The sequence below is a fragment of the Diplotaxodon limnothrissa genome, linkage group LG19 (assembly GCF_057381915.1).
Source record: "Diplotaxodon limnothrissa isolate DT_005_m linkage group LG19, D_limnothrissa_male_GT1.1, whole genome shotgun sequence".
Taxonomy (NCBI): domain Eukaryota; kingdom Metazoa; phylum Chordata; class Actinopteri; order Cichliformes; family Cichlidae; genus Diplotaxodon; species Diplotaxodon limnothrissa.
In genome coordinates, this window is record NC_140614.1 from 20,854,705 (window position 1) to 20,878,517 (window position 23,813).

The 23,813-nt window shown below is 41.4% G+C and overlaps 1 protein-coding gene across 2 annotated transcripts; it reads left to right on the forward strand.

Annotated features, from left to right (window-relative positions):
- The first annotated feature begins 6,088 nt into the window (after positions 1-6,088).
- gng2 (guanine nucleotide binding protein (G protein), gamma 2) lies at positions 6,089-23,598 on the forward strand. Of its 2 annotated transcripts, XM_085343717.1 has the most exons (4): positions 6,089-6,296; positions 16,018-16,094; positions 20,867-20,989; positions 22,691-23,598. In XM_085343717.1, exons 3-4 carry the CDS (start codon positions 20,903-20,905, stop codon positions 22,817-22,819), a joined length of 216 nt encoding a protein of 71 aa, XP_085199843.1. In that variant the 5' UTR covers positions 6,089-6,296; positions 16,018-16,094; positions 20,867-20,902; the 3' UTR covers positions 22,820-23,598. The 2 variants fall into 2 exon arrangements, with proteins under 2 accessions (XP_085199843.1, XP_085199844.1); XM_085343718.1 differs by lacking the exons at positions 6,089-6,296; positions 16,018-16,094 and adding an exon at positions 20,652-20,706.
- Positions 23,599-23,813: the final 215 nt, after the last annotated feature.

A 23,813-nucleotide genomic window follows, 5' to 3' on the forward strand; every position in this document is an offset into this window, starting at 1 on the left:
AATAATAACAATAATAATATTAAAAATTAATTATAGAGTATGCAAGCATGAGAAAGCTGAGCCAAGGGTAAAGGAGACTTCATGCATTGAATACATAAACTTCACTGACTTGAAATAAAGAAGAAGTTTTTAATTTATGAGAGGAAAAAACTCTACGAGAAGGATCCAGCGGTTGAATTTCTGCAGTAAAACGCTTGTTTCCCGAGATGGAAAATGATGGCCTAGTTGGAAAACTGTGAAAATTCCAGTTGCTAAGAGGGACAAACATTAAAATTTTGGCGCTTGGATCCACTTCATCTTTAAAAGCTTATTTGAGTTGTTTACTTCACTATAATGCTGGATCATGGTGTTTCATTAGAACTAGCAAAAGCAGCATAAGTGCCGTAAGCGTCCACCTATTTTTATTTTAATTAATAAGACGTGTCATTGTGGTATTTTAATGTCCGTTTCATCAGTCTGAAACAGCACATTAAAGCTTACTGCTAAAGTTTCACCAGTTTCTCACTGTCTCTACCAACTCATGTCAACTTTGGGGAGTGCTCTGCTTACCTTTTTCTTTTCCTCAGTTTTCCTCCTTCTCTCCTTCTTTCCTTTCGTTAATGGGTGGGCTAAACCATTCGGCTTCATTTGTAAGGGGTGGAGTGGCGTCAGAGAGGCTCCGTTAGTTTTTGGAATCAAGCTCAGTCACCAGAGTTATTCGAAAAAGTTAATTATGACACTAATTACTTAGGAATACAAAAATTGCAAATAAATATACAGCTTTTATTCGACGCTGTCCAGGATCCATGCCACCACTGGGGCCCTAAGTTGTCTGCTTGTGACCCCAAAAGCTAGGCTAGGTTAAGTGCCAAGACATCAAAGGTGATAATGAGCATGTGCAGCTAGCAAGAAAGGCACTTGTGGATGTGTACAGAATATTGAATCATGATTTTCAGTCAGGTAAAGACCTTCTTTGTACCTGACAAAGGGCTTAAGAGATAAATACTTAAATCAATAAAACAGTTTTTATAAAAATCACAGATGCCCTTCAAAAACGTCAAGTTAAAATCGCGTAATTGTTTGTGTTTGTTTGTTTTGTTTTAATAATTAGCTCAAATGCAATTCAGTGCAAAAGTCTCTTATTTCTCTAGGAAAAGGGGAAGTAGATACTACCGTAGATGGAAATAGAGTATATAAGGCAAATATTTGATGTGCTGCATTGTTTTTTATTAGAACTTCAGTAAAAACCTTTATTCTTCAACCCATCCTGAGCTCTCTTAGACAGTTGTCTAGTAATTTCTTGAAGTAGTCTTCAGGAATAGTTCTGCAGGCTTCCTAAAGCACATTCAAAGCTCTTCCATTGTGTGTTTTTCTATCTAGGTATGCTTTGAATGCATTGCCAGTGTGCTTGGGATAATTGTAATAGTGAAATGAAGCTGCTGTCAATCAGATGCTTTCCAGATGGTACTGCACAGTGTTCACACTATTCTGTGTTTATAATTAAATCTTGACCCGATCTCCAACACCACTGGCTGAAATGCAGACCCAAACCGTGACAGCACCTCCACCGTGTTTTACAGATGACTATAGACACTCACTGTTGTACCTCTCACCTCTGACGTCCTCTGATTTCAAAATTATTTGTAAAACTGAATACCGTTCAGTCCTGTTTGTTAATGTGTACTGAGCATAGCCGTTTGCTATACACTTCCAGCTGGAATTCTTGCATTTACTGAACTGGATGTGGAGACGTTAACAATGTAATCATCAGCAATTAAACTGCATGACAACATTTTTCAAAGATTTTATAGTAAAACAAAACAAATCTAGATGTTTATAATATCAGGACAGACGGTGATATCAGTGATTCTTGAGTTCAGAAACAAAAGGACTCTGGAGGATATGTGGGGGGAAAAAAAGAGATGTGTGGAAACCATTAATTTACTGGACCCACGAAGGGCTATCCCAGATCATGGTGGTATCCTGGCGACAGAGGCTTCCTACAGTCGCCTTCGCAGGAACCATGACTCACTGATTCTACATCTTCCTCTCCGCCCTCTCTCTGTCTCTCTCTATGGACATGAGCTGCTACTGTAAGTCACAGAAAATAACATCTGCATGAATGGAGCCAGGGAAAATGTGACTCACAGAAAACGTGACGCTCAGACAGTAGGAGGAACACAAATACAGTTTGCTGAGTTTACCTGGAGGCGAAAAACTTGATATGCATGAGAGCAGATGTACAGTATTCTCATAGAGGCATCGTCTGAATGAGCTCAGAATTAGAAGCCAGACAGCTCTTAAATGCTGCCTTAATAATTTATATGAATCACAGGATCAGCACAGTTTTTTGTTGTTGTGGCAGGATGTAATGTCCTCCTGGGGGAAGCATCTGCCATCAGGGAGAGTGGCTTTGGCAGTCTCAGTCGATTTGTTTTTACAAACTACATCTGCCTGCTGTTATAGATGTACAGAAGAAACACTCCACTACAGCTGTTTGATATAGGACTTTTAAGACTGATACCAATACCGATATTTGTGGTTTACAAATCCAAAATTCTGATATATCGTCTAATTTTTTTTAGGAAAACTAACTAACTACTTTTTTACACTCTGCTAGGGCCCAGTTGATGTACCAGGGGAGCCGATATATATCGGTTGAAATGAGCTATTTGCTCATATACAGTGGGGCAAAAAAGTATTTAGTCAGCCACCGATTGTGCAAGTTCCCCCACCTAAAATGATGACAGAGGTCAGTAATTTGCACCAGAGGTACACTTCAACTGTGAGAGACAGAATGTGAAAAAAAAAAAAAAAATCCATGAATCCACATGGTAGGATTGGTAAAGAATTTATTCGTAAATCAGGGTGGAAAATAAGTATTTGGTCAATAACAAAAATACAACTCAATACTTTGTAACATAACCTTTGTTGGCAATAACAGAGGTCAAACGTTTACTATAGGTCTTTACCAGGTTTGCACACACAGTAGCTGGTATTTTGGCCCATTCCTCCATGCAGATCTTCTCGAGAGCAGTGATGTTTTGGGGCTGTCGCCGAGCAACACGGACTTTCAACTCCCGCCACAGATTTTCTATGGGGTTGAGGTCTGGAGACTGGCTAGGCCACTCCAGGACTTTCAAATGCTTCTTACGGAGCCACTCCTTTGTTGCCCGGGCGGTGTGTTTTGGATCATTGTCATGTTGGAAGACCCAGCCTCGTTTCATCTTCAAAGTTCTCACTGATGGAAGGAGGTTTTGGCTCAAAATCTCACGATACATGGCCCCATTCATTCTGTCCTTAACACGGATCAGTCGTCCTGTCCCCTTGGCAGAAAAACAGCCCCATAGCATGATGTTTCCACCCCCATGCTTCACAGTAGGTATGGTGTTCTTGGGATGCAACTCAGTATTCTTCTTCCTCCAAACACGACGAGTTGAGTTTATACCAAAAAGTTCTACTTTGGTTTCATCTGACCACATGACATTCTCCCAATCCTCTGCTGTATCATCCATGTGCTCTGTGGCAAACTTCAGAGGGGCCTGGACATGCACTGGCTTCAGCAGCGGAACACGTCTGGCACTGCGGGATTTGATTCCCTGCCGTTGTAGTGTGTTACTGATGGTGACCTTTGTTACTTTGGTCCCAGCTCTCTGCAGGTCATTCACCAGGTCCCCCCGTGTGGTTCTGGGATCTTTGCTCACCGTTCTCATGATCATTTTGACCCCACGGGATGAGATCTTGCGTGGAGCCCCAGATCGAGGGAGATTATCAGTGGTCTTGTATGTCTTCCATTTTCTGATGATTGCTCCCACAGTTGATTTTTTCACACCAAGCTGCTTGCCTATTGTAGATTCACTCTTCCCAGTCTGGTGCAGGTCTACAATACTTTTCCTGGTGTCCTTCGAAAGCTCTTTGGTCTTGGCCATGGCGGAGTTTGGAGTCTGACTGTTTGAGGCTGTGGACAGGTGTCTTTTATAAGGATGATGAGTTCAAACAGGTGCCATTCATACAGGTAACGAGTGGGGGACAGAAAAGCTTCTTACAGAAGACGTTACAGGTCTGTGAGAGCCAGAGATTTTCCTTGTTTGAGGTGACCAAATACTTATTTTCCACCCTGATTTATGTATAAATTCTTTACAAATCCTACCATGTGAATTCATGGATTTTTTTTTCCACATTCTGTCTCTCACAGTTGAAGTGTACCTCTGGTACAAATTACTGACCTCTGTCATCATTTTAGGTGGGGGAACTTGCACAATCGGTGGCTGACTAAATACTTTTTTGCCCCACTGTATCAGTATCAGCATTTATAACAGCAGAGAAATGAAAATTTAAAGAGTAAAGAAGAGATGGGAGAAACACTTTTAATCATGCTAAGAATGTTGATCTTGTATACTTTGCCCAGCTGAGGGGACTTTGCAACTTCCCTGTCAGCAACACACGCTTGGAGCCAGTTGAGTAATCCACGAGTTACTGTGGCAATAAAGCAAGGTTATTTTTAAGCTGCATTACATTGTCCTCCCCACCCAAGTACACACAAATACATTTTAGGGAAGCTGTTTATGTTTCTTCCATCTGAAAGAAAAAAAAAACCAAACTACTGGTCAGTTTGATTTTTAAAATCATAAAATGTTAGTGTTGTTATCAGCCTTAAAAATCTTGTATTGGTCGCGGACTCGGCTCGGATGGCCAGTTTTTATGTTTTTAAGACTGGCAAACAGATGTTGCCAACATGGTGCCTCTGCTCAAAACTCATATCATGATTAAAGGGTTTTTTCCTGTCTCTTCTTTACTCTGTAAATTTTGATTTATCAGCTGTTGAAAGATGTTTTTGTTGTTGTTGGGGTTTATTTGTTTGTTTGTTGGAATAAGTGGTTCAATATATATGAAAAGAGATACCGAGTGTTGCAACTGGCACCAAAACAAGCCAGATCAATTAATGGCTCAACAAAACAGAGGAAACTGGCCTAAATTTAAATTTTTGGATGAGTAAAGATTGTAATCACCTTAATTCCCTGTTGTCTCTGAATGCACTGAAGTAATTACATGGCACAAAAACTTAATGTATTATATTTACTAGTTAAAAAGCCAGACATTCCCTTTGTTGTTTTTCAGAAACTTAGGATGGGTTGTTATGCTGTTAAATGCAGGATTGGCAAAGAAAGGCATAAAAATAACAACACTAACCAATTACAAGGAAAAACAAGCTTAAACGAAATCAGATAAATGCAAGCGTATAGTAATCGAAACATTAATGCCGATTTTAACATGCTTGTTTATTGCCGGTTGCGTAGTTGAGTTAAGAATCTGGCTTTCGCATCAGGCAGTTGTTTGCTAAGTGCCTTTGCAGCACAAATAGCAGAAAAGAAAAGAGAAAAAAGTCCCAATCCCACAATAATATGGAACATGGCGCCATCAAGATAATGTGACAAGATATGGTGCAAAGTGCAGCATATTTAAACCAGTTGTTGGGGCCTGTTGCGTTTGCAAGATAACATCAGTTAGGTTTGCCAGTATTAAGGGTAAGAACCAGTTTTTGACTTTTTTTCTTCTAGTACACTCGCCCAAATTGAGTGTATCCAGCACATGCAGAAAACCTCTGTACTCCCAAATGTACCGCACACTTTTTGTGTTTTTTGCTCCACATCTGGTGTATGGTTTTTTTTTATAATCTTTTGATCTTTGGCTTTGCTGTGATATGCAAGTAGACTGATGATTAAACATTTCCGCTGTGGCAAGAAGGCGTGTGTCGTGCATGCAATACAGGATGTGATGTTGTTAGATTTTGTTGTTGTTGTTGTTTTTTTTTAATTTATGTAGCCCTCATCAGTAAGGATGTTTTTTTTTAAAGTGCCACTAAAATTTCTCAAGATTTAAATCCAGACTGTCGGCTGTCCTGGTATGCATCTGTTTATTGCAGCTGTTTAGAGAGACACTCGAGGCTTTTCCTGTGGACCTCTGAGAGGCGGAGGAAGTGTGTCCTAATAGCAGAAAAGAAAAGACACAAAGAGGGAGGGAGGATGAAGAGGAGGGTAGATTCTTGGAGCCCGAGCGTTTCGCTGAAGGGTGGAGACTCGGAGCAGCAGTGAGGAGGTAGGATCTCAGCGGGAGTAGACACACAGAGAGAGAGGGAGAGAGCGAAAGCCATACAGATAGAGGAGTGTGTGTTGTGAGCGTGGATGTAATCGGCTGCCTCTGTGTGTGTGTGTGTGTGTGACAGAAAGAGATCAGCAGAAGGCAGAACGCGTGGATACTACTCCACATGACTGGCTGCATTTGGATTCACAGAAGGAGAGCACACAACCACAGTAAAGGTTGGTTGAATTTTTATTTACATTCTTGCTTCCTGACATTTAGTTATTTTTTGTAATTTGGTGGCATGTGGGTTAATCGCATCTGAAACAGGGTGTGTTCCAGAGGAGGGGGGGGGGGTTTACATATCCATGATGTCTTTTTTGTCAGCGCTCGAGGGGTGAGATTGATGCTGCTGGCTGGTTTACGTCATGGAATCCCCTCCTCCCTCTAAAATCACTAAAAAGCTCCTTCCTCAGAGGTGAGCCGCTGTTTAATACCCCCCTCCCCGTCCATTATCTCCTCCTATATATGTGTGTGAAAAGAAAACAGGAGAGTGGGCTTTCTTCCTTGCTTTTCTTATTCCTCACTCCTCCTTCTTGCCTCAGGATTGGGCAGATCTTATAATGTGGGGCCAGAGGAATTAAGGGCATCTGTTTCAGGGGATATTTGCCTGAGCAGAAGGGATGGAAAAGGCAAAGAAAGAGGTGGATGAAAAGCAGGGTGGGGGTGGTTGGCAGGAAGAGATGCAAAAGACGGAAGCAGCCGAAAGTTATCCAGAAGCTTTTCGTGAGGCTTCCTAGCCCTCCATTGAGGAAAGGAAAAAGCAGTTGACAACACACAAGCTGGATGTAGTGGTTGTATCAGGCAGATGGCTGAGGGAGAAGGAGGGAGGGAGGAGGTGGAGAGGGGGGTGGTGGATGTTTTTTTTTTATGGAGCTTAAAGACTATATAGATGCTGACAGCGGCACACATTCAAAAGAAATGCAAGAAAACAAACACAGATGCGCTGTTTTTCCCCGGTCTTAGCCCGTCACACAAAGGCATCGTCATGCACAGCTCACGTTAAATCACCCAATCATGTGCATGCAATTGTGTTACATATCCAGGCCTATTACAAATGCGAGCTGGAATTACGCAAGAGCTCGCGTCCAGGCAGGTCGTACTGTATCTCAAAGAGGAACTGCTCCGAGGCCACATCAGCTGCATCGATGTTGAGACTAAAAGAGCGGCTCACAATGCCTCACAAAACCTTGAGTGTTTTCCAGAACCCCAGTGCCGAGTCTGTAAATAGAAAGCGAAGGCAGTAAGGGAGGAACGACTGAAAAAGAGTAAGGGGAACCGAGCGGTGCACGACTTGCTGAGCATGGTGACCTCTCCCTGCTCCTTTCAGAACCTCCGCCCAAAAATGATTCTGTTTCAGGGTAAAGTGAGAAACTACAGTTAGCCTTGTCATCTGTGTGTCAGTTTCCTTATTTAAGATGTGAGCAGAAGTGACTTCATAGGAAAAGCAAACATGAGGTGGGAATTATGTTGAATTAAAGGCTTTGACCTTTGTACTCAAAGCGCTTGTTTGCTTCTAACAGTGTTGATTTTGGTTTTTAAGCTCATTCGACTGTGCTGTGTTCTCAGCTGTCGTTTAGGTAAAGAGGAAATCAAGTCATGAGTCTTCGAAACAAAGCTCAAGCCAAGTCACTAGACTTTAAATGTTTTTTTACAGTCTAAACTCAAGACCTAATTTTTACAATCTGCATATAAAGAGAAATGTCCACCATGCGTAGCTGTGCAGCGGGCACCCGGTTGATACGGTCGACTAACTGCCTGAAAACAGAGTAGTTTGAGTTGTTATGTCTTCATTGTCCACTGGCGTGTGGCTGTGGCGATATAACTTTAACCCTCTTAAAGTACGCATCTAGACAATAAGTTGTGGGGAAAGTATTCGGAGTCAAGTCACATAGCTGTCACACACTTTTGTGGCATTGTTGTACCGCTGCTGCCATTGGGGAGCGCTATTTCTATAGATTTGTGGTTGGGTGGGTGGTAGATGTCACATATCCACCCTAGCGCAGGATACGGCCTGAGTTTTCCCAGCAGACCACTGATTCCAATGAAAAAAACATTGTTATTTACATTTTTATTTTTGTGAATTAAGTGTGAGCCGGATCTACCAGATGCAAGTCTTATCCAATCCAACTCAAATCCTCGAGTTTCAAGTTCGCAGGAGCAGTTTTTAGGTCTCCTGGAGCAAATCCAGCAAAGGCTAAAGCCACGGCAGAGGTCACTGCAGGAGGAAAAGTCTCAGGCCTGTCACCTCTCATAGCTGTCATATAAGTTTAAAGTCTCTCTTAACTGATTAATCTCACAGAGATGTGTTTAAATAAAATTTACAGCAAGTCTGACTCGAGTCCAAATCAATCAGAAGTGTTTAGTTTCCAGGCTTTTAGTTTGTAAAAGCTGATCAGAAAGACCAGAAGCCCAGTGAGCGTCTGTGATGGTCCCTCAGCAGAATCCACACAAGCCCGGATGTTTGTGATATTGTTAACAGCCCAGGAATCTGGCTGTGTTATTCTCTTGCATGCTGATTAATTTCAGAGGAAAAATGTGTTTGTGCTGCCATGAGCGAGGACAAAACTCCTTCAGATTCCCGTCAATGAAATCACGGAGAACAGAAACTGACGTACACAAAAGATGCGACCACACTGTCTCATTCCAAGTATCATTTAGAGTGGGTAAAAGACGTGATTACCCCCCGAAAACCTTCACAAAAATCAGCAGCATTATTTGGCTGATGACCCCCCCCCAAAGAAAAAAGAATTGGGTTTTTTTCTTTGTGTTTGCTCCTGAAGCTCAGAGGCTGTTCCCGTGAGCGCCAGTGCATTGTTTCTATCCCACTAACTGCACTGCTGTTATGTAACACGCAAATCAAAGGTTTAAAATGCTTTACGTTTGAGGAAAAGCCAAACCACTTGGTCACTGTTTCAATCTGACAATGCAAAAACACACAGGACCTTGGCTGTTTGATTTAATAAACATAAAAGACCATATTTGCACTCCCTGGAGCAAAAGAAGCCTCCTCCCTGCTGCCTCCTTGACTCCCAGCGGATGCGTCATTTCCTGGGCCACTGCTTTCTCCCCTCCCCCCTCAGGGACCTAGATTACCCCCACTACACATGTATACAGTATATGTACACACACAGCCTCTGAGATGGTAAGATGGGCAGGGCGTCCTGGGGGTGGCACAGATGTCCAGGCTCATTGAATGATCGTGGGTGGTGGTGGTCTGACTGGGAGGAAGTGGCACGAGGAGGGAGCACGAAGCAGCTAATACGTGCCAAAATTAAAACAATGCTGGGGGAAAAATTAGCCTGATGATCATCATCATCATCATCGTCATCATGAATATTTATTTCACTTGACACAGATTCTAAAAACGTTTTTTGTGACTGAATCAATAAAACAGATTTACAGCTGCGTGCTTGCTAGCCCTTTAAATGGTTCAATGATTAAATTAGCAGCTAAAATGTTTTAATCTTACATGTTTTTGTTTTTTAAATGATGGAGATTTGAAAGAAACATTTAGATCCTTTTCTATTTCTTAGTGAATTCGCTTTACAGTGCTATATTAAAAAGCAATGGCTTTAGAGATATTGAATGGGGATTGTGTATTTTTCATAAATCATGAATGAAACGCAACCACAAGCCTCCCTCCCACACACAATATAGATCCACAGCACTGAGGCGCTCTTTTAGTGCTAAATACGCAACTCTGGTGGCTGACATGAGATTTTCCCGCGATGTTTTCACACGTTTTTCAGTCAGTGCATGTTCAGTTAGCTAGTACAGATATTAACTTGCACTATGTTTTCATTTCTTTGTGTTTTCAGGCTTATCAGTGAGGGATAGGCCTCTTGAATGGGCCGGTTTGTGATCAAACCTCCAAATGTTCTTTATTTCTTCTACTAATATGATGCCGCTCAGAGCCCAGTATAACTGAAGACTGTGATGGAGAAGGGCATTCAGCTGTCGCACTCAGCATCATCTCCACAGACAGTTATGACCTGACAGTTCAGCTCTCTGTGTCTCATCGCTTCGTCTTTGCGTGCAGAGGGAGGGGCGTCCTTTCTCCTGTTCAAGGGCAGGGATCCGTGCTAAATTACAGTCAACAGTCAATATCTTCCTGATTGTGTTCATTAATAACTCCGGAGGTCAGTTTTATGTTTCTGTACTTCTCCTTGCTGCGGTCAAAGCCACTCTGGAAGAAGGTATTGCTACCACATCCTCTCTTTCATTTTTCCAACAAACTTTATTTCCAGCTTTTATTTGCTTTTCTCTCTCTTTCTTGGTGTCCTCTAGTATCCGTTTACACTTTTGCAAATCTTTCTTTAGCTGAGTGTGCCCTTTGCTGTCTTTAGTTCCCCAGTGACATCGCAGCTCAGTGTCCTATGACGCATTGAGGATGGTACAGTTACTCTGTCATACTATGAGAGTCAGATGACTGAAGTTTTTGCACACTTTTTCTTCTGCACACTCACACAAGGCTACAGAAATAAATGGAAAAACTACATTGTTAAAAAATCCGCAGCCAGGTTTAGGATTGGTTTTGTTTGGTAGGAAAGCATGAAATACTGACTCAATGGGAAGGATTGCAAATACTTCTCTCAGGATGCTATAAGCTCAGCTTGATTAATATGAAAAGAAATAACATTTTATTGCATACCGTCATTAGTAGCGAGGTATACAGATAGTTTTTTGTAGGATGCAATATGCCAGGGAGGATAGGGTGGATTTCAGCCCTCTAGCTGGCACATAGTTATCCAGGACTGCACAGAAAACCCTGTGTGACTTCTGGGTTGCTAGTTGCCATCGAAGTTTGTATGGATGACACCAACTTGTCTGCAAACACTAGCAAAATACAGTGTTTACAGACAAGTCTGATCTTTCATGCAGACAAGTGCGGCAATCTGCTAATGACCAGAGCAATCAGAAGGAGGTTTTTAATGCAGAACCCTCTTTTCACTTGGCAACAGCCAACAAAGTCCAGCAATCACTCATGAACTCGTTGGGGAATCTACATTTTTCACCCCAAATCTGTCAGTTTGAAAAAGGCAAAATTAAATGCCAATTTGTCTACTAGGGAAGAGAAACTTTTACTTTTTTTAAAAGAAAAACTACAAAAAAGAACTTTTCTTTGGAAATAACCAAGAATTTGTAGTAAATCTGCTGGGTTTATGAGTGTAACTTAAATGTAACAGCAACAATAAGTAAGGGGGCTTTGAGGAAGGTGTGTTGTTTGCATTCTTGTAAAGACAGGCCTTAAGAGACCTTCAAATGAGCTCTGAGCAGGGGTTACGTCCTGCCTTCTTGCTGTCCCTGCAGACCCTTGCAGGTTAATCACTGACTCTCCAGGGTCCAGATGGCTGAGCCAGGGACACATTTTTAATTACCACGCTCTGATTTCACACCCTAGGCATCACAGAGGACAGAACACTCCCTGCGTCGCTGCTTAAATTTCTCTTTGGATGGTGTAGGGAATAAAAGACAGGATAAATAAGGTGTGCACTACAGAAGTGAAAGGAGTTGGAAAAAGGGAAGGAGAACTGAGCCGAGAGCCAGCCTGCGTGGGAGTACGTAAGAGATCGTCACTCTCGACAGGCCAGGAATTATATTTTCCTCACCAGGATGTTTCCTGTGGCGCTTAATCACCCTTTAAGTCAGCGACACCCAGAGTCGAGCAGCAGCTATAATCACATCTATGGAGGGCCTCGTCACAAACACAGACCCCCCGAAAGCCTGTAGGAAGAGGTTCAAAAAAGCTCCAAATGTCAGGGGAAGGATGGCAGAAGGGGTTAGATTGATTCTGTGGTGTTAGAAGCAGGACAGAGCATGCTGGGGGTGGTTCTGTCATATTGGTGAACACCTGTCTGCCATACAGGGAGGGACGGGAAGCAGAAGGCTGGAACAAAGGAGAGAAATGGATCACCACTCACATGTTGCATTTGTTTTTTCCCGCTCACCACAGTTTAGCTAGAAATTCTTTACTGGTCTAAAAGTAAGGAACGATATTTCCAAGTATTTAGATAAAAAAACGAATTCCTTGGACTTAAGTATTTTAACACCCTTTGTCTTTCATCCACTGATCTCGCTGCTGCTTTGCAACATTAATATGACGACATAATCTGTTCACCAGGAAATCAAATTCAGCAACTTTTTTCTTTTCTTTTTTAAGAATGGCTGGCTTTCCTGACTTTCCCACAGCATAAAGTGAATTAAAATAAGCAGGAAATTACCAAAGTTAGTGCAGCCATTACTATAAAAAAGACACTTTGTCTCTTTTCTATAGTAAATGAGATGAGTGTTTATTTTCACACTCACAAGAAGTGTTTGTTTCCCCACAGAATGTGTTTTATTTCCTGATGTCCGACCTGGGTGGGATCAAACTAGCTACCTTTCAGTTACCATGCAACATTGGAGGCACTTGATTAAAATGGCAACATTATATGGCTGGAAAAGTTGTCTAAAATACACGGTAATGTTGTTTGAAGCGTAATTTATGTCCCACACTTTTAAAAGTTTATCGTCACCTCCAGGCCCGACAGGTGAAGTACATTCAGAAGCGCCTCATTCTCTTAATGGGCAACAGGGGGCGACTCTTCTGGCTGCAATAATAAGTCTTATTGTAGAGAAGATCACACACAAATACAGCTATGTTTTAAAAACTGTTATAATTGGCCTAGTTGGGAAAAAAACATTGGTCTGGGGTTTTTTTTTAACGTTAATCACAAACTTTGTTTGGAGGGTAGCAGACTGCTAAACTAGCTGTTTAATTTCTTGCAAATTCAGTGTTTATAAAACTTTACTTTCATATTGCTCTCGATCCCAGCAGCAGCTGACAGAAGATGATTGCTGGAAAGTTCCCGGATGTAAAAGCAATTCTTTTGATTGACAAGCCGGATGTTTCTGTGAGCAAACATGTGTTCTATATAAATAAAACTTATGATGACACAGTCGCATGTTACTAGTCATGTGACTCTGCCACTGTGTAATGTCAATAACAGTTATTAGTTAGAATAACTGGGTGATACACACAGCAAATAAACTCACAGGCCAGTTCATTGGGTACACCTGTTCAACTGCTCCATAATGCAAACATCTAATCAGCCAATCACATGGCAGCAACTTAATGCATTGAGGCGTGTAGACATGGTCGAGATGATGAAGTTTAAGCTGAGCATCAGAACGAGGAAGAAAGATGATTTTTGTACCTTTGAACATGAGCTGGTCTGAGTGTTTTAGAAACTGCTGCTCTACTGGGATTTTCCCACACAACCATCTCTGAGTTCACACAAAGTGATCCAAAAAAAGAAAAGATTCTGTGAGCAGAAGTTAACTGGGCAAAAATGCCTTGTTGGTCTCAGAGGTCAGAGGAGAATGGCCAGACTACTTTGAGCTTATATCAAGGCAACAGGTACTGTTTGCATCTCTGAATGCAAAACGCATGAACGTTGAAGCAGATGTACTACAGCAGAGCACACTAAGTGCCGCTCCTGTCAGCTAAGAATAGAAAAATAAGGCTACAGTTTGCACAGGCTCACTAAAATTGGATGATGGACGACTGGAAAATATCGCCTGGTCTGAAGAGTCTTCATTTCTGCTACGATATTCAGATGGCAGAATTTGGCATAAACAAGATGAAAACATGGATTCATTCTGCTTTATATCAGCGGCTGAGGCTGTTGGTAATGGCCCCGGGAGCCTGAAACATGGGGAACATTTTCTTGGCACACTTTGGACCTCTTCGTACCAACTGAGCATCATTTAAATGCTGCCGCCTGCCGCTGACCAGGCCGTTTATCCCCATCTTCTGGTGGCTTCTTTCAGCAAAATAATACACTGTCACAAAGCTCAAATCAAACTGGCTTCTTAAACATCACTGTTCTTCGACTGCTGCTCTGAAAGTGCAGCAGCATTTGACTTTTTTAGTGGAGTATCAAAAAAACTTTTTCTTTGCCATCAAGAACTAAATAAAATTTCCCGTTAAGAGATTTTACAAGACCATCCCGTTACACACTTCACACCTGCTACAGCTCTCCTGCTGCTAGTTTAAGAATCACTGCGCAGATGAGATTATTATAGACGCTTGCATAACACAGTGTAACAATGTAGATTAATGGCACCACCAGTGAATCTGGAGGGGCTACAGTGAACTCCAAGACTGCAAGAGTCCTCTTTCTTTTTGCTTGTTATTTAAACTCCAAGCAGCTTCAGCATTGCTAAAATACTTTGGCTCAGGCGTCCTGCAGCTGTTGGCAAGGCTTTGTTAATGGATTCCTCATTGTAACGTTGCTTTAATGTTGCGCGCTGTGTTCTACCATGATTTATGATGGCAGGAATTCCCATCCTCTGCAGATCTGCTCATGCGGGATAATTGGCCCATTTATCAGAACTGAGATGCAGAGTCACAGATGCATTAAAGAATGAATCTGAATGGCCAGAAGAAGAAAGGACAGGCTGATAGAGAGAAAGTTAGGGTCAGCACCCACTGAAGACTTAAAGGAAGAGTTGGACATTTTTACAAGTGTCACTATTTGTGGTTTTGCTGAGAGTTAGATGGGAGGACCGCTAGCACTGTTGCTTTGTTTAGTGTAAAGACTGCAAATGAGGACAAATAACTAGGCTACTTCTGTTCTACCAGCACATCTAAATCTCACTACACAGCACTTTATATTCCATATGTCTTCCTGAAAGCCTGTAAAATCTCTTTATGCTAAGCTAGGGTAAACAGCTGATCTCTGTTGTACATATTTATTGCATAGACAGAAGAACGATCAGCCTTCTTATCGTGATGAAAACATTTTAAGTTTAGTCTGAGGATTAGTATGTTTGCAACAGAGGTAGCTGTTTCCAAGTTAAGGGACCAGCATAGTTCATGGAACAACTGGTCTGGGGAAAAGCAAAGTTATAACATACAAAAGGCTAAAGTGAAACCAAGTGTTTAAAACAATAAAAACTGTCCACTGTAGCTATTTTCTTTTCTTCTTTAAGGTTTTTTTCCACCCTGCTCCCTCTGTGTTGTGGACTCCACTGCAATTCCTTTCCTGTTCTGGGCAACTTTACAAAATCCGCACTTGAGTTACGCACAGCGTCATCTCAGTCAGGCTACCCAGTGTTGGTTTTTATGGAGGACCACATGCAAGCATGTCATGCATAGGTTGTGTACCCATAAACCTTCACTCTGCAGAGCAAATCACCTATGCAAATGACACAAATGCAATATCACAAATTCCAAATTATCCACATTATACTATGGAATACCTTGAAGGAATTTCTTCAGCTTTGGCACACACTGTCATCGTTTGAATCCATCAGACATTAGTGTGAAAGGGCGACATATTTTTGAGTAAATTCACCTTAAATCAATGACAAAGTCCCATATCTCTCAGGACATTGGTGACATCCTTCGTGGCATGCATTTTTATGAGCCTGGACAGACTCGTAAAAGTTTGACTTGTGCTTATAATTAAGGATCTGGCTACAAAATAGTCACACATTTAACCCCTTCAACACTAAACTTTGTATGGCATCAACAAATGGGATCAAACATTAACTGATGAGTTTTGGTGGCGCTACAGGCAGATTATATTACCTTGTCCCTGCCCTATCTTTGAGATAGCCTAACTAGCTGTTGAAAAATCATCCTCTCATCTTTCTCTCAAGCATATTTCCTTTAAAAGTATAAATGACTTTGCCTTGTCACTTGTGCTGTGGTGCGCTGTTTCTCCATCAGTTATTTGTCTTTAGCCCAGTTTGTAGGAGCTATCTGTGACATTCTGACACACACTGATCAGAGGACAGAGGCTGCACAGACATGCCTTGGCGTAATTTATCTGGAATGTGGGATTGAAAGCATGCAGAGCTCTGATTCCGATTCTCACTCCCCTTCTCTTTCCTTCTCCTTGTTTGCAGATAGTGTGGCAGACACAAACTGCTGACTGAACTGCAGACGCGCACCAGGGCAGAGCGCGGAGGAGTAAGTAGACAAGGTACGTCCAGGCAAGAGGAAGAAGGTTGACGAGAAAAGACGCATGGCGACATCTTTCTCAATCTTGTGGCATGAGGGCTGTGAGGGACCAAGCAGCCAAAGCAAAGAGGACACAGGCAAAAAAGTATCTTCAAAAAGGGTTTTCTTTATTTTAACCCTCAAAAAGTCCAAAATTAACAAAATTCAAAAGCATACTTAGCAGGCCCATAAAAGAGGTCAGCTAAATATAAACATCCACCGCCCAAACCCAGGTAACTCAAAGAAAGAGAAACATAATTAATATAACAAAACATTTTAGAAAAACCAAACAATGCTACTATGTGCGCGCCTCATCATATCAGTGTTAGGTTTAACCAAATGATTAATAAATTATATTAATGAAGAAAACTGCAAAGCAAACTAATAAAGTGAAAAAATGGACTGATTTACCCCTGTGTGGCTGATGCCATCACAAGGGCACGGTGATGACACAGCCCTCTTGCTGCTGCTGCAAAGAGTTTGTGAACTAATCGTGACAGCTGCCATAAAGTTGTCGACAGCTTACACGGTTAAGGCCTCTGTCCATCTGAATGCATTATTTATCAGTGTCACACTTATCGGGATGATGACACCAGACGCAACATCTCAGAATGGTATTTTAAGCAGCTAGCAGAAAGGAAAGGAAATTAGGTTGGAAGGAAGGAAGGAAAAGTGTGCATCTGCTACATGTCACCATCACCCCGCCCTCCTTTAGCAGATATGAAAATGTCAGGGTGGCATTTTCGCACGCTCCAACAGTAATGAACAGGAAAGTGACCTTGCAGCCTCAGTGAAAGCTCTGCCCAATTGCTTCTTACTTTTTTGTTTTTCTCTTTATTCTCTGTTTTCCAAATTCATGCTTTAACTTTAGTGTCATTTGGAGACGTTTTTGCCATTTTTAACCAAGCGAGCAATGTAGCTTTTTTTGTTTCATCCCTTAGCAATGTGTTAAATTAACTTTGATGAGATGAAATATAGCCCTTTGATTAATTAACTACACCCTTACTGCTTCCATATGAATAAAGAGCACTTACTTATTAACTAATTCAATCTTTTTGATAGTTTGCTAGTCTTGAGCATTTAGGTGCATGTTAATATGATACTACAATCTTCCCAGGAGTCAACATTCCTGCAAAGGTCAGGCTGTGCAATCCTCGGAAAAACTCAGACTCTACAGGCCTCAGTTAACATGTTAAATGTTGAAGTTCATGCAAGTGCAATTAGAAAAAGACAAGTATGTCTATAAAAAGACAACAACCAAGGTGCTTGCAGTGGACCAGTCAAAGCTCAGACCACAAGCCAGTTGAAATGCTGAGAGCTGTGCATCAGCGAGTGCCCACAAACCTCAAAGGACTGAAGCAATACTGTGAAGAAGAGTGAGCCAAATATTAAAAGACTTTTAAGAAGATGTTTACTTCCCGCTAAAGGCGAGTTTACAAGCTTAGTTTCTCACATGACTATATAAAATGTAGTAAAGAATTATTTTCCACATGACTGTATACTTTATTTAGCTCTAAAGCGGGGAAATTCCTGCCTTACATCTGCCAAAACTGTAAATAACCAGAGTGGCAGTTAATTTACGTGTGGCCTCCATTTCTTTTATTATCATAGAGCTTAGTGGGTAAAATAAAAAGTGAAACTTTTTACATTTCTCAGATTTCTGCCTCTGTCCTCCTCCCTGTGACCTGGAAATTAAACTCGGAGTGCCATTTAAAGGATGTCCCAGCTATTAAAATGTATCTGGAGGACAAGAGAAGGCCACCTCTGCACTAGTGTTTTTAGCCTGTATTTATAAAGTAAGCGTGGCACACAGATGGAATACACAAAATACAGAGGGACTCCGGGGACTCTAGGTACGATATCTCGTCACAATGCGGCATGTGGTGAATTTAATTAAACGCAGACCTAATTATAAAAGCTGGCGTGAACACTGTTACGCTCATCAGTAGTTGGGCTGTAACGAAACAATTTATGATGTATCTGTGCCAAACATCATATTTAGTTGACACGAAGCGCTGAAGCCTCATCGTGTTAAACGCCTGATACCTGCAGTCCTCTCGCCTCACGTCTCTCCCTCATCTTCTCACATCTCTTCACGTGAACTAAGACACAAGGGGAGGATGCAAGGACAGGAGGAAGATGTAAAAACTTTCTTAAAATAGGCTATTGTGCCTCTTTTTTTTTTTTTGGGCATGTGTTAAAATGGAAGACCTACTTTTCTTCACGTATCCCAGAAACCTTACAGAGTGACATTTATCCCTATCAATAGTCTGATGATACGGTGGCCTGTTTTGACGTCTCCCAGGGGTGTTGAAACAATATTGTGGCCTTGATATAAACGACACTAAAGACTAATTTCTGTTCAGCGATCATAACTCTCTGTCCTATTTTTATTTTGGTGAGGGACGAAAACGAAGTTTGCTTTAAGGGCTTTTAAAACGCTAACAGAGTTGATTAGCAACCTCATAATGGATGTTGGGCGTTTTTTGGCACACCATGACCCTACAAGGTGACGTTCTCCTCAAACTAAGAACATCCAGGATCCCTCAGCTGCAGTGGCTATAAACCATCGTGTTTATGTTCCACTCCTCGCGCTTTGAGCCTGCTGCGGGCTGTTCTCACGGATCGTCTACACGTTGTCATTTGGTTTGCGCTGACATCGTGCAGAGATGTTCCAGCTTAGGTTAGAGGAGGGGGAAAATGGAAAATGAAAAAATACTCTTCCTGTCCTCAAAATGTTTAACCTTTGTGTTGATAATTAATCTTCTACATTGTATTGGTTTCAATTTTATTGTTTCAGCTTATGCAAAAATTACAAAAACAAGCCAGTTGGAGCTTCTTGTGCATGATGCTTTACAGTTTTTATCCCATTTATTTTAGGGTTACTCCAAAGATTAAATAGATTAAATGGAGCACTGTAACGAAAAATAATTTCCCCTAGGGATTAATAAAGTATTCTGATTCTGAGATCACTGTAGTACTTTTTAATCATGGTATTTCTTTTTATCTGTAAACCATTTAAGAACGCTTTAAAGTTAAATTCTCTGCTTCATTTGAGTACAATCGATCTTTAAAGCATTGCAAATATAACATGGAATCAACCCGTGAACCTGTGCTGAGGAGCAGATGTGCCACCGCAGAGCGTTAATGTTTATGCTTTGCTCCAGCACCCCACTGAGATGAGTGCTGAACCCACGCTGAGTCGTACCACAGCGTGCACAGACGAATAACGAAGGGGGGCTCCAGCGATGATTGATCGCACACCGAGGATGAAGCCGTTTTGGAGGGCTTGATCCATTTAATCAAAGCAGCTGGAGAACTCAGGGGAGGCCCTCAGGACACGGTGACAAATGTAAAGAATAAATAGTTGGAGAAACGTAATGAAGACGCTGAACAGTTTCATCGCATGTAAAGACCTGTGAGCACGTTGGGAAGTATTTTCCACCAATATTTAATCACCTAGAGTGGCAAGAAATGTGCACCTTCAAAGGCGTTCCAGAGAGAACTTGAGGAGCATTGAAGCTTCTCCAAGGAGGCAGTTGTTATTTGTTTGATCTGCAAGAAGCCCATTAAGCATTTGAACAGTTTTAATAACTCAATACAGTGGCTACAGTTGAGAGAAAAAATATGTGTATTAAAAATTGCTATCTTCTTAAAGATATTTGAATAAGTAGATATTTTATGAGCCTCTGTCAATCCATTCTTTAGGTATACCTGCTTTACCCTTCAGTACACCTGGTCTACTGGCTGCCATAGGGCTGTCAAAGGAGGAAAAAAAACCACCACTCACACTTGTAGCCAATTTAGAATCGCCAGCCAACTTTCTATGCACTGTGAGAGTAAGCAAGACTACCTGCAGATAGAGGTAATATACTCAAACAAAGGGCATGTAAAAAAGTTTGCATTTAATTTAACATCTTGCAACTTTTATATGGAGGAAAAGTCCAGTTTCAGCAAGCGTATGTCTGCTTAAACGGGGCAATAATAGCTTCTGAGGCCAGGTTGCTTCCTTTTTCACAGAATAAATATCCTGTTATGTTGAAAACAATCAAAACCTCAAATGAAATGTAGTTAATTTTCATGGCTGCACACCATGTTTTTCATGAATTGTCCTACATATAAGGCAGAGACAGACGCTGTGCTCTTGTGTGACACTGTGACTGAGTATCACCACATATGTTTAAAAAAAACAAAAGATATTGTGCATAATGAGAGCTTTTCCTTTCTGAAACCTCTAATGTTTCTTATCCGTTTATCTTTTTTGAAATTTAGTACCGGACAAAGCGCCACCCCCACACTCCCCTCCCACCTCCCCCGCCTCCCTCTCTTACTGTCAGGGGCTGCCTAGCAACTGACACCATAAATAATATGCTTGTGTCTGTGGTTTGTGTGTCTGTAGGCATGTGATAATAAACAGGGTATCTGTTACTAGCACTCCTCTCTGCATGCCTGTTACACTATATCCGGGGTAGGCAACTCCAGGCCTCGAGTGCCGGTGTCCTGCAGGTTTTAGCTCTTACCCTGGGTCAACACAACTGGATCAAATGATTAGTTCGTTACCAGTCCTCTGGAGAACTTCAAGACATGTTGAGGAGGTAATTTAGCTATTTGAATCAGCTGTGTTGGATCAAGAACACTTTTAAAACCTGCAGGACACCGGCACTCGCGGCCTGGAGTCGCCTACTCCTGCACTATATTATAGTGCTCGTCTCTGAGCTGAAATGGTTGGGATGTTTAAATCTCTTTCTGCTACAGGCAGACAGAGCACGCGAGGCCTGACTGATAGCGCCCATGGCGAGCAATAACACAGCCAGCATCGCACAAGCCAGGAAGCTGGTGGAACAGCTGAAGATGGAAGCCAACATCGACAGGATAAAGGTGCGCTGGCACCTCGTGGTTTATGTTTTTAATTAGGTTTCCGTCCGTTAACTTACATTTATTTGTTTACAATTGGGCTTAAAAGTTTACAGAGCTAATGGAGGTAAACAATAGCAATGAATACTTCATTTACTTTTAATTTTTGCTAATGTATCCAAGTAAAAATGGTAAATGGTAAATGGCCTACATTTGTATAGTGCTTTACTCAGTCCCTAAGGACTCCAAAGCGCTTTACACTACATTCAGTCATTCACCCATTCACACACACACATTCACACACTGGCAATGGCAAGCCTATTAAGAACAAACTGTACTTACAAAGAGAGCAGCAATCACTGTTACGGTCATAAAAACAGACAAACGCAGCTGTCGCACATGACTTTATTATTACTTTTCTGATTTACAGTACTGTGCAAAAGTCTTCAGTCAACTCCCATGTCTTTATATTTTGGTGAATGAGCTGGACTTTCACCAACAAGGTGATCCCCAAACAGCTATTAGCTGAAAACGTGGCGTTTCTCAGCATGGTGTGCAGTGTGTCCTTAAAAATGTGAGAAAACGGGATAAGTGGAGGACAAAAAAAGAGGTGGCCTAAAAAACTAGCTACAGCAAATGAGGAGTATATGAAAGTCATGTCCCTAAGAAATAGAGGAAAAAATCACCAAAGTTCTGGAACAGGACCTGAGAGATGTATGAGGAGCTTCCATTTAATAGTCCCTGAAGCCTCATTGGAAATGGCCTCAATTGGAAGGGTGGAATCAAGAAGCCCCAAACACACTGTCAGTAAAAGCATACCTGGATAGAAGAACACACAGTGGAACACTATGAGTCATGGGCAGACCTCCCCACAGCCCAGACCTAGAGCTAGATGTGAGATCATCTTGACAGACAATGGAACAAAAAGCCAGCCAACATCCAAAGAAGAGCTTTGAGTGTCCTTCAAGAAACCTGGAGACTATTCCTGAACACCTTAAAGACTAGAAAGCTCACCTAAGAGAGTTCAGGCTGTACTGTAGCATAAAGGTGGTCGGATCAAATAGTGACAGGTTTTGGATTTATATACTCTACATATACTGTTTCCCATTTTTATTTGAAAACATGAAGAAGTGGGGGGCCAGCTTGAAACTTTTGCACAGTACTATATGTACAGATGTGTATGGAAGCCTGTTTCTGCCACTTAAAAAAAATAAAGTATCGTTCTTGACATTTTGACTTATTAACTCGAAATTACGAGTTATTTTCTCAAAATTTGGAGTTAATAAGTCCAAATTTCGAGAAAATAAGTCCAAATTTCGAGAACGAGTTATGGATACTTTTTTTTTTTGTAGTGGCAGAAACGGGCTTCCATAGATGTGTAAGATCAGAATGATTAGATGATTTATTTGGTTAACTTAACGAAATTTAACATTAGGCATTGCCAGAGCAAGTCACATGATGAGGGTGGTAGTTTGTGAGAATTATTGATGAAATATTGTGAGTTTTAAAGTAGTGCTAAGAGGTGAGACTTACTTCTAGGGGTACTTTGGTAAAGCTAAGCTAACCAGGATCTAGCTCCTGCATGCTGCTATGCGTTTGAAATCCAGATAAAAGACAAGCATCCGCCTTCTGATTTAACTCTTTGAATTAAATTGGACTGGTGTTTTTCCACACTGTGCACGCCAACTTGAACTGATACACTTGTGTGTGTGTTTGTAACTGCAGGTGTCTAAAGCTGCAGCAGACTTGATGTCATACTGCGAAGCTCATGCCAAAGAGGACCCTTTATTGTCGCCGGTGCCAGCGTCGGAGAACCCGTTCAGGGAGAAGAAGTTCTTCTGTGCCATCTTGTAAACTCGGCACGTCCCTGCAGCAGTCTGCTAAGTGTGGGGACTTTGAACATGGACGTTCAAAACACATAGAAATCTTCTAGTAGGAGGGCACGTCGATCATTGCCCCCTTTTCTCGAACGGCACCTAAAGAGTGCAAAAATTAAAGTGTAACCATTAAAGCGGTGCAATTGTTTTTGAGGGGCTGTGCGGCATGTTGAAGGGTTCTGCGCTTTTAGATGACACAAAAGGGATGATGACGACGATGAGGAGGAGTGTGATGATAACCACCTAGAGACATGATGGACAAGCAGTCAACCTACCATGTCGTCGGGTTGTGATGTGTAACAACAAAAAATAGATAAAATGAGAAAAATATGGATGTGGTTCTTTTGGGACTTCCAGATGTTTTGTTCAGTGGTTTAAGGGTTGGTTGAGCTCTGTAGGAAAGCAAAAAAAACCAAAAAAACTACGCCTACCACTAGACGCCACCTGTATATTGGAATGTTTTTTTTAAGTTGTTTATTTTGTGTTTATTCCAATTTTACCTAAATATCTTTCTATAACTACGTGATTACTGAAGTCTTTTTTTTTTCTTTTTTTTTTTAACACCAACAGGTTAGTGAAAACTTTTTTTAATGGGATGTCTGACACATTCAACTCTGTGACTATTTACACCTTTACCTTTCTGAAAATCAGTCTCTGTGTATCAACATCTAGCCTGTCTGGCACATGTGATGCAGTTTGTCTCCTTCAGATACAAACCCTCTTTCTACTATTTGTATGAAATGACTAGCAAGTAAACTGTGCCGTGCTGTGAGTTCTGAATGTTTGTGTTTGTATTATTAACTATTGCATGAAACAGTCAAATGATCTTCTCACTTTCCTTTCATGTGGAGGTTGTATAAAATAGGCACTCTCATTCTGGAGGTGACAAAAGTAAATATTAAAACAAGAATGATTCAATGCAGACTCAACGAGCACATCTCTCGATTATACATGATACTGCTAAAAGCAGT

Coding starts and splice junctions, on each gene's coding strand:
- gng2 (XM_085343717.1), top strand. CDS start 20,903: ATGGCGAGCAATAACACAGCCAGCATCGCACAAGCCAGGAAGCTGGTG. Junction 20,990..22,690: donor CCAACATCGACAGGATAAAG/GTGCGCTGGCAC, acceptor TTGTAACTGCAG/GTGTCTAAAGCTGCAGCAGA.